An 11596-nucleotide genomic window follows, 5' to 3' on the forward strand; every position below is an offset into this window, starting at 1 on the left:
TCTGCAGTCTTTTTTTCCCCCATGTATTGTTCCTATGTACATTACTGTTTGTTACATTATATTCTGGATTTTGTTTCACAAACATTATTATCTGCACTATGTATACAGTGTAGATGGTTAGTCTTTTATATTTTCTGAAGATTTCTCTAGAGGGCTCTCTCCTGTTTACCTTGGCTACCATTCTTACTACCTTTTCTGGAGTCTGAAGAGTCTGTCTGTATAAACAGCTGGTGCCCCATCCAATATCTCAGTACTATTCTGAAGATCTGGATGTATCACTCTTAAGTATATTTGTCTCAAGCTATCATGGTCCAGGAGGGCTGAGACCCTTTTCCGTAGATACACATTTGTACTGATTTCCTTGCAAATTTAGTCTATATGTTCTTTACATGACAGGAGTTCATCAACAATTACACCCAAAAATTTGTGTTTGTTTGTTAGTAAGGGCCAATAGAGGTGTAGATAGAGTTACGTTCTGATTATAGCTAAGCATAAATTACTTTGCCATTGTCTTCTCTTCATTTACAAATACTTTATTTGCAGTAAGATAACCTGACAGAAAATTATAATTGACTGTAAGTAGTAGTTTGCATATCACGGCCCCAGCTGACAAAAGATGTGTCATTAGCACAGCTTACAACTTTGGTGTTTTGGGGTTCAATTAAGTCATTTATATACTCAATAAACAGAAAAGGCCCCAAGACACTTCCTTGGGGCACACCACATTGAAGTGTCATTAGCATAGCTTACAACCATGGTGTTTTGGGGTTCAATTAAGTCATTTATATACTCAAGAAACAGAAAAGGCCCCAAGATACTTCCTTGGGGCACACCACATTGAAGTATCTTGTGGGCTGATTTGGTTGTTACGAACTATTCATTCCTTTTACAAGTTAGCTTGACACACTGTTTCCTGCTTGTCTGATGCAGTCCCCAACAATCAGTCTTTCCTTCTCATCCCATATGGTAAGTCTCTCCTGACCTGTGGATCTGGGTGACTTTCCCAAAATCTACCTCTTTTCCTAGACCTCTCCAGTCTTTTTCCTTCACTCTTCTTCCTTCCCCTTCAACTCTTCTGCCTGAAGAAGGAGCCACTGGCCCCAAAAGCTTGCACCATGAGTCTTTTCTGTGTGTGTTCTGCCACTGCTTGGTGAGTAGATATTTCATCTACCCAATTAAATAATTTCATCAGTAATTGATTGTTTTCATTGTTATTCAATATCAAAAGCTTTACTCATATCCAGCAAGGTGTCTGTTACTTTGTCTCCTTCATCTAGCTTCTTTAATATTTCATGTATAAAAGTTACTACTGCTGTGACAATGGATCTTCCTTTTCTAAAATCATGTTGTAGATTGTTAAATAGATTATGATGAAACATGCCTCATATTGATTTAATATTATTTTCTCTAATATTTTCCCAACCTCTGAAGTTACCAGTAATGATATTGGTCTATAGTTTTTTATGTCAGTTTTTATTCCCTTCTTATACACCAGTAGTATTTCAGTGGTTTTCAAAAGATCAGGGAATTCTCCAAAGCAGAGGGAGATATGTATTAGATGTTTTCAGAGACTTCACTAATTCTCCTCAGTTTTCCCTTAGCAACTTAAGTCTAATGTCATCCTAGCCACAAGACATTTTAGCTTGAAGTTTTGAAATGATTGCTAGGAGGTACCTCTCTGTAATGTCATGGATGAAAAAAAGATTGGCTACTTTTTGTAACATTTAAGTTGGGTGCCCAATCATGTGTTTCATTTGTGCCATATGTATTAAGCATCCATGTGAATTTCTCACACACTTCTTTTGAGTCATTTGTTATATTGTCATTTTCTTTTATTGGTAGGCTGGTATATTTGTGAGATTGCTCTTCCCCACATTCTTTATACAGTATTTTCCAGGCTGTTTTACTACTGTAGGTTGAGTTGCTTATTTGATAGGTATATTTCTGAGCTTTAAGGTTAGTGAAGGAATCACTGTATTTTTTTCTGAACAGTTTGTATTTTGTTAAATAGTGTAGTAATTTAGTATCTCTAAAGAGTATGTAACATTCTCTCATGTTCTCTCTCAGTTCAATGATTTCTAGAGGGAAATTCTCAGCTTTGTGATTAATAGCTTTGTTTACTTGTTTTACTGAAGTACGAGTTTCATTTAAAGTTTTGTTGGATAATTTGTTGAAATTTCCTCATTTATCCTTCACATTTGTTGCATTGTCAAAGGGTTCCCATTTTTCATTGCCTAATGCCCACTTAAGTTTATTATAATTAAATTTTCTTTTATACATAAATGAATCAATTTTTATTATATCTATTGTCCCTACATAAATTTACATAATAAGGGCTCTGCTCAGATATGTTGTTTTCTACAGTGGTTACATTTGTCCTCCTTTGTTATGTTTGTGAGAATGTGGTCAATGCATGACTGTTCTTCAACAGTAATTCTTGTAGGTTCTAAGTTTATGTGATAATACCTATAACATTGAAGTAAGTCAACATAACACAAATAATTATTCTATTATTTAAAGAGTCTAAATTGATGTTTCTAACAAACATCACGTTTTTTTTTACATGCTGATGTCTTCTCCAGCAGGTCTTCCAGACAACTGAAAAATTCTACACTATTGCTTCTAGGTGATCTATAAAGAGCTGCTATAATTAGGCTGATGTTCCCTAGTTTCAAATTTATTGCTGCAGCCTCAAGTACCATTTCTTTACTCACATCATCAGTCCATTTGGCATTTTCACATGCTATATCATTTCTACTACAGATGCCTACCCCTCCACCTTTATGTGCCCTTCTACAGTAAAAGTTTATAAATTCATCATTGCTTAGCTTGTAGCCATATGCTTCCTCTTCCTTGCACCCACCTAATTCACTCACTATAAAAACTGCGATTTTGATTCATTTGAGTATACGTCCAAGTGCTCTGTTTTATTCACTATAGACTGTTCATTCTGGTATATAAGGATTAAATTGCTACTCTAAAAAAGCATCCCTATCACCACTGGGATTGATAATTTTATTTTAGTCATCTTTATCTGCAATAATTTTGCTTATTTTCCCACATAAAAGTCTCCTCCCTTCAAAATTTAGATGCACCCCATGTTTGGTATGTAGACATTTGTCCATTTTACCTGTAACTATTCTGATTTCCAAATGAAGCACACATCTGTTTGACTTCGATATTAATTTTTCATATCTCCTTGTTTACCCATGCAATTTTGTGCCTCATTTTTTGTACATCGTTGGCACCAGCTATCACATGACATATTCAGTTTCATGTTTCATTTTTTCCTGCAGGTTGACATCGGTAACATTTTTCATATTTGCACACAGTTTTACTATTCCCATTGCTTGGAAGTCTTTGTTATTGTAAAATACTCACCAGATTTCTGCCATGGTTGTTTGTTAAGAAAAGAACATGTACCTTTTTTGCGGTTGATTCTTGGTTCTGTTGTCACTATGTCTTGTTGTTTCATCTGCTCCACTGCTGTGCTGTTTACAAACTTTGTTGCCATCATACTTCATACTTTGATGTTTATCATTAGCACTTGTTTCAGTAGCAAGTGCAGCACACTTATTTGAGAGAGTATGACTACGATTTATAAGTGTATGTGATTTTCATAGTGATAACGGTTCACACTTTTTAGACGTTAGTTTTTCATACTCATATTTGGAACAGTTTGGTTATCATGCAAAAGTACATGCAATTTTCATGAAGGCTCACACTTTTCAGATGTAAGTTTTTTCATATCACTCGTTAGAACTTTATCGTTAGCTGAAGACTATGTATATAATCATTTAACTTTCTGATTTGATCACTACAATTTGTGCACATGCTACTTTTACTGGTTTTTTTTTTTGCGTAATGGATATCATATCAGTTAAGTACTTCAGTGTAAGAAAACTGAAATTATATGAGAATTAAATATGAATTTACTAAAGGTCGGTGATGAGGTAAAATTCATTTAAAGAGTAAAAGAAAAATTGAAAATCAAATGGGAGGGCATGTTAAATGAAAATTCTAGTAAAAGCTTTTATCATAAGCAATTATAGCTTTTTAAGATTCTGGCTTATACTTGAGCTTACCTTGTGGGTGCAGAATTTTTGGCAAACTTCATTTCAGTACCTATCATAATTTCATTAAAATGTTCAGTGAAGTAGCTAACTTACAGGTGGTGTCTCTTTTAATTTTTTGTTTGATAGCATAATGATAGGTTACCATAATATGATTAGTTTTGGAATAAGGAACAGAGACTTTTCAGCTGATGGAGAAAATATCTAGCTGTTGAAGAAGGTGTTGGACATCTAATGCACCAACTGGAACAAGCTCCACCCTGAAATTCAACTTCCAACACCTCAGAAAATGAGGATGTATGTACATAAAATGTCAGAGATCTTAGTTAAGAGTATTCAAAATTCACAAAAATCAACCATTCCTACCCAACAATAAGGATTGAGTCTTATTGACAAAAACTGAACAATAGCTTGGAATGTTCAAAATCCATAACAATTAAACATTTGATGCATTCCTTACAAAACTGTAAGTGAACGGCTAACCCAATGACATCATATTTAAATACCCTACTAGTTGCTGTGAATTGTTTTATACATAAATAAGTATGATTGTTGGTTATGGTAGACCCCTAAACGATCTCCAAAATGTAGACTAGCAAAACACTTTTTAACTGCCTTGCACTTTCACTTCCTTTCCCTCCACAACTACAGCTCATAATTTGATGTAATTGAGTTAAATCAGGTCTAGCTCTATCAGCAATTGGAAATTTGACAACTCGATGATAGTCAATTAGAAGGATTATGCTGAACATATACTTGAGATGCTATTGCCAGAAGAAATATGAGATGAGGAAGATGAACTCCAGAACAAATTGAAGAGTGATGATATCCACACCCCATGCTGCAGCAATAGCAGTCAAACCATTTGTGCAAGAAGAGGAGGCCATTTCTCAACTCAAGAAAGGAAGGACACCTGGTCCTAACAACAATTCTGCAGATGTGTTACACCAAATAAAACCACAGATTGAGCTATGTTTTACACTGTTGTTATTCAAAAACCACGTCCATAAGAAATGGGAACATATCTATAAGGGTAGTTTGAAAAGTTCTCGGAATGACCATGAGAGGTCAGCGCTAGTGCAACGAGTTGTTCACGTGATATTCATTGGACTGTTGCCTGTAAATAGGTGGTACATCAGTGCTCTTGGAAGAGAGCTGTGGCGCTGATGTGGCTCTGTTGTTGTTCCTGTGTAGTGATTTGTGAAGATGGAAAAAAATCGAGATTCGAGTAGTGATTAAGTACTTCGTAAAGAAAGGTATGAAAGCAAAGGACATTCATGCTGATTTCTAGACTACACTGGGGGACTCTGCTCCTTCATATTCAAATGTTGCCAAGTGGACAAATTAATTTAAATTTGGTTGGGGCAGCTTAGATGACGATCCGTGCAGTGGTTGGCCAAGATGTGTCACTACTCCAGAAATCATTGCAAAAGTGCACAAAATAGTCATGGAGCATCGCCGATTGGAAGTGTGTGAAATTGCTCAAGCTTGCCAGATGTAATCTGAAAGGGTGTATCACATTTTAACTGAAGAATTTGAATTGAAAAAATTATCTGCAAGATGGGTGCCATGACTCTTGATGCTGGATCAAAAACGCGTGAGAACAGACATATCGGGACAGAGTTTGGCCCATTTTGGGAGAAACGAACAAGATTTTTTTGTGCCAGCTGTTGACCACAGATAAAACTTGGGTGCACTACTATACCCCAGAGACAAAACAACAGTCAAAGCAGTGGAAACATGCTGATTCCTTGCCACCAAAGGAAACAAAGACAATTCCTTCGGAAAGGTCATGGCATCAGTGTTCTGGGATGCGAAGGGGATTCTGTTTGTAGATTACCTCCTCACTGGGCAAACAATTACTGGGGAATACTATGCTAACCTCCTGGCCAATTTGCAACAAAAGATATGCGAAAAAAGGCCAGGTTTAGCAAGGAAGAAACTCATCTTCCATCAAGACATTGCGCGCCCAAACACAAAGAATTGAGAGTCAAAGTTGACAACTATTTTGCAGGCATGGAGGAAACTTACTTTCCAGATGGGATCAAGGCACTGGAACATTGCTGGACCAAGTGCATTAATCTACAACAAGACTACATTGAAAAATAAAAAAAGTTTCAGTACTTTTTTTCTATTCCATTCTGAGAACTTTTCAAACCACCCTCATATCTCAGCTATAGTGCAACAGAAGGCACCACAAGGTGTTGATCAGTTTCCATATCTTGGCAGCCTTATGTGTGATAATGGGGATGTAGATGCAGACATCACCCACAGAAATGGGAAAGCTTCTGCAGGCTTCCAATGAATATTATCCTTACAGCAATTAGACTTTATAAGTATGTCCACAGAAATTTGGGTCTATTTCTCTGTCATCCACCTATGGCCAGATGAATGTGTGAGACCAGGAAAGTGCCATAAAAATCAGCACACAAGCTCAATATTTTTCATCAATGATACTTGAGAAGAATTTTGAAGATTAGCTGTTGTGACAAAATTTCAGATTATGAAGTGCTGAGAATAATTGGTCTACAGAGTCTGCACAAAACTGGTGCTGGAAGGAGACTGAAGTTCGTGGGACATGATCTACACATAAAAGATGGAAGAATCTTCAGCTTATTATTCATTCATTGTGTTCTACAGATGCTATCAAAAAGGAGAACCTTCAGGAATGTGGAACTTAAATGCCTGTCTCTTGTGTGGACAGACAGCTAACATTTGGAAACATCTTGAGTTATAGTAATAAAATAAGTTACTGACTGTGATCCCACTACTTCAGAGTCATACTGACAAGTTTGCTTGCTAAGAAAGGAGTATGTGGTCTGACTACCTTGAGCTATTTAAGGAGTTAAGGATCTTCAATGTCCGTGTGAATATTTTCCAGACATTAGTGTATGTCAGGAAAAATATACATTACTATTCCCCAAACAGCTCTATACACAAATACAACATAAGAACTGGTGAATGTTTGCAGCTTGAAAGAAAAACAAAACAACAGTATCGATACCAGGGATTAAAGCTGTATTATAAATTATCTAAATACATAAGGGTATTTAATCAAAAACTTGTTTTACAGTGAAATGGTATCTAAACAAAATGTAACAAAGGTAGCAGTTACATCAATGTGCAAAATGAATGTATTGAAACCTTTTTTTGTTACATGTACGTAACTTGTCGTTATGTTTATTTTGTATTCCGTCTATTTCTCTACTGAGTTAGTAATATTGTTTATTGTAAACAGTTTTTGATGTTCCTGAGCAACAGTCATACAGCAATTTTTAAATGAACACAGTGCCATTTGACTATTGTTGTTTATTTAATTATGACCCAGGTTTCGGCATTTTTGCCATTTTCAAGTGATTCAGTTTATGTCATCCACATATTTGCAGGACATCAACCACAGCGTGGTTTCAGTTGGCTGAGACTGCAGTTGCGTGTGTGAGTTGTGTTTGCGTGAGTGTGTGTATGTGTGTCTATTGTTGACGAAGGCCTTAATGGCCGAAAGCTTTAATTGTGAGAGTCTTCTTGTTGTGCCTATCTGCAACTCAGCATCTCTGCTATATGGTGCATAACAACTTTCCTTCTCAAAATAGTGTTATATATTATGTATATTTATCACTTACGTATGTGTCTAAAAGTATTTACTTATTATCTGTGTACATCTGATGAAGCCTGTATCATGTATGTGGTCAGTGCTTGATAATAAATATGAATATGAAAATAAAAATGAATATAAACCTGCATTAGATAACAAGACTGTAGTTTTAGTAGGTAAAAGCAGTAAATAAATTAATTTTGAAAGAGAGTTAGTGGCTTGTATTCAAAAGCAATGGGTAATGTGCTTTGCATTTTCTCAGAGTAATGCACAGCACTGAGAAAAGTAGTCTTGTATTTTAATGACAGCTATTTATTAATAATGTTTTTTTCCTTCATGGGAGACCACAGTCATGTAGAACATTTTGAAAGAAATTTCTGCCATTTGACTATAATACAGCAGAAATTTCTTTAAAAATATTTATTAGTATTAATAACTTAAATACAAAATATTAATGTTCCACAATAATATTTAGTTAATAATTCATTATGAACTGGCTTTTGGCTTCTTAGACCATCATTACATAATTTAATGCTAAACAGAGAGTCCATATAACTTAAGTGAGAATTCACAGCTGTAAAAAGATTGCTGCACAAAAATATGTGACATTTTATGACTACATCGATACAAAGCAAGCATAATGTAATACCTTAAAAGACTAAACAAATAAGTCGTATATTGCAATATATTCAACTATTAAAACTAAGTTAATGTGTAAGCCAAAAATGTTTTACAAGTGAGCAACAGCACAGGCTACTATGTCATATGGACAAACTGCTGCGGCCTGAGTGGCCGAGCGGTTCTAGGCGCTACAGTCCATATCCACGCGACCGCTGCGGTTGCAGGTTCGAATCCTGCCTCGGGTGTGGATGTGTGTGATGTCCTTAGGTTAGTTAGGTTTAAGTAGTTCTAATTTCTAGGGGACTGATGACCTCAGAAGTTAAGTCACATCGTGCTCCGAGCCATTTGAACCATTTGAACAAACTGCTGAATGTAACGAACAGACCAAATAAAGGGAAGGGGAGAAATAAGTCTATGGAATGTGGGTATGAAACAGTTGTAACAAGCGAAATAATAACTGGCTCTGCTTAAATAAGAGTGAGTAAAGGAACTGTGTTTGGTCATTAAGGACCAGGTCTGGTTTACTTGGTGTTTATTAATGGCCAGAATTTGAAGTAATGTTAGTTTTCTGCTGTTAGTTCCTTTATGGAGAACATTACATTTCACATCACATGAATGACATCCATTCAGAGCTTGTTCAGCAAAGGTGGCTTGCAGAGTATCTAGGTAGATGTAGATGTAGGTGTAGAATCCTGACCTGGTCCTTATTGACCAAACACAGTTCCTTTACTCACTCTTATTAAGCAGAGCCAGTTATTATTTCTCTCACCATTAGATAATAAGCTTGTTACAACTGTTTCATACCCACATTCCATAGACTTATTTCTCCCCCTCCCTTTACTCACTCTGTTCGTTACACTCACCAGATTGTCCATATGCCATAGTAGCCTGTACCCTTACACACATGTAGAACATTTTTGGCTTATACATTCACATAGTTTTAATACTTGAATATATTGTAATATAAGATTTATTTGTTCAGAGCCTCTTTAGATATTACATTAGGCTTGTGTTTTGTGTTCATATAGTCTTAAACCATCACATATTTTTGTACAGCAATCTTTGTACAGCTCTGAGTTGTTTTTGAAGTTGTGTGAATTATCTGTTTAATATTAAGTAATCTGACGGTGGCCTAAGAAGCTGAAAGCTGGTTCATTATGAATTATTAAATAAATATTATTGTGGAACATTAATACTTTGTATTTAAGTTATCAATTTGTCTTTGTTCCTCCAAGAACCAATGGAATATTTCATAAATATTATTTATTAATAATAAGTAAGGGTGTTGTAGGAGTAACATTCAATATTCAGGGATATTACAGAAATGATCATTTGAAGCAAAAATTTCTAGTAAACATCGGCTCTAAGATGCATACCTTGAAAACTATGAACACTTCTTCATCCTCGATATTGTGAAAAAAGTACCTTCTACTTAAGCTCTTTGCTTTCCATATTCTGAGAGGTGGTAGTATGGACAAAAATAAGAAAAAAAGTCCAGTAAACACGGATTCTAAACTGCATACCTTAAGAACTATGAGCACTTGTTCATCTTTACTACTTTGAAACATGTCTTTTATACTGAACAAGTGCACATAGCTCTTAAAAGTGAGCATTTTAGAGTCCATGTTTAGTGAACATTTTTTTCTGTCTTTAGTCCCTACTACCTCCTTTCAAAATATGGAAACCAAAAAGAATGCAGTATCTTGAAGGACTCATAGCTCTTAATGCATGCATTTTAGAGCCCAAGTTTATTGGAGTTTTTTAAGATCGAAGGATCATTCCTGTCATATTCCTGAATATTGACTATTCCTCCTGTTCTTATTTGACTTCTTTCTACAATGTGATTTATAGTCTGTTTATTTTTTGTTATTCAGCATTTTTTTTATATATTTGATCCATGCCGTGCTTCTTTCTCATCTTGTAAGAATTAAAATATTAGCTATGTTATAATCAAATGTTGTTTGTGATCATTCTATAGGGGGGAAACTAATTGCTCCTGAAATCAATGAGGGGATCTCATGGGGAACAAATTTAGAAATAATGGTAAATTCTTAATTCACAATGTTAGCATTTATGTTAGCAATCTGTATCGAATTCTTGATTTAGAAGTTTTATGGATTATCTAAAAATAACTCTTCCTTGATTTTCAGGATTTGCTGGATACTCATCCATATTCTCAGATATCCAACTGGTCATCTGGCAACACATTTTTCCATGTTACTATTGGTGATCTTGTCAGAGGCTCTAAGCTACTGTGCGAAACGTCTCTAGGATACAAAATGGATGACCTCCTTTCATCATACACATCTGTAATACAGTCTGCCGTACATAAGAAAACAAGAGTTGTTACTCAACTTTGATTCAGAATTGCAGTACCTGTTGTATTAATTATAAAGAGATTATTTATAAATTATTAAATACTTCATTATCACTACATTTAAATTATGATATGATGTAAGTTGTGATGGAAACTGACATTTTGAATCATCTGCCATTCATGTCCTCAGTATTGAAAACATAAATTTAGATTTTTGCATTATTCCTACATGTTCTAGTTCCTAGTTCCGCAGTTTTCCACATCAACTTTGTGAGACAGCAGAGATTGATTTTATGTCTGAGTTTTGTTGTTGTGTCAATGCTACATTCGATTGCTTCTGTATACAAATGTCTCACTTACCATGTATCAACGTACACATTCATCACTCATCACTGACTGCCTGTTTCTATTTTTGTGGTGAAAACTTCAGGAAGTTGACCTTTTTGTAGCATGTCTGTCATAATGAGGATAAATATCTCCGGTGGCTATAGCAAATTTGTAAGTTCTATTTCTTGCAAATAGAAATAAAGGAATGTTCTCATTTCATCCCTCTAGTATTTCCATAAAAACATACGGCATCCATATTTAGCTAACAGCAACTTGGTTGACCTGTATTACTCCCCCCCCCCCCTCTCTCTCTTATATTTTTTTGTGAAATATGAGGTAACTAATGGTCATGAAACTAAAATTTTTCCCTCTAATGATAAATTATTTAGCTTGTTCTGGAAGAAGACAAGTAAGTTAAGTGTTTATCAACACTGGCTTCTGCTGCCATTAATGGAGGAATATAAGTTGCTTGAAATATGCTGTTATTAAAAATGTGTAGAGCTGTGTGTGGTAGTTCCTCACACATGAAACCTTCTTTTGAAACTGCCAGCAACTTCTACATTTATTCTTGCAGTATGCCACATAATTCTTTATGATAATGTATCTAGAAGAGCATTTCTAACCTGAACAACTAATAACTCCAGAATTTATTAGCAGAGATTTCTC

At 35.2% G+C, this 11596-nt stretch overlaps 1 protein-coding gene across 1 annotated transcript in view; it reads left to right on the forward strand.

Moving 5' to 3' along the window:
• LOC126262482 (myosin-VIIa-like) overlaps positions 1-10720 on the forward strand; it is a 390655-nt gene extending 379935 nt beyond the window's left edge. Inside the window, exon 39 of the mRNA XM_049959145.1 lies at positions 10437-10720. Coding sequence (XP_049815102.1) covers positions 10437-10646 — 210 coding nt within the window. The 3' untranslated portion in view covers positions 10647-10720. The remainder of the gene's footprint in view (positions 1-10436) is intronic.
• The last annotated feature ends 876 nt before the right edge of the window (positions 10721-11596 follow it).

This window comes from Schistocerca nitens, chromosome 6, assembly GCF_023898315.1.
Source record: "Schistocerca nitens isolate TAMUIC-IGC-003100 chromosome 6, iqSchNite1.1, whole genome shotgun sequence".
NCBI lineage: Eukaryota > Metazoa > Arthropoda > Insecta > Orthoptera > Acrididae > Schistocerca > Schistocerca nitens.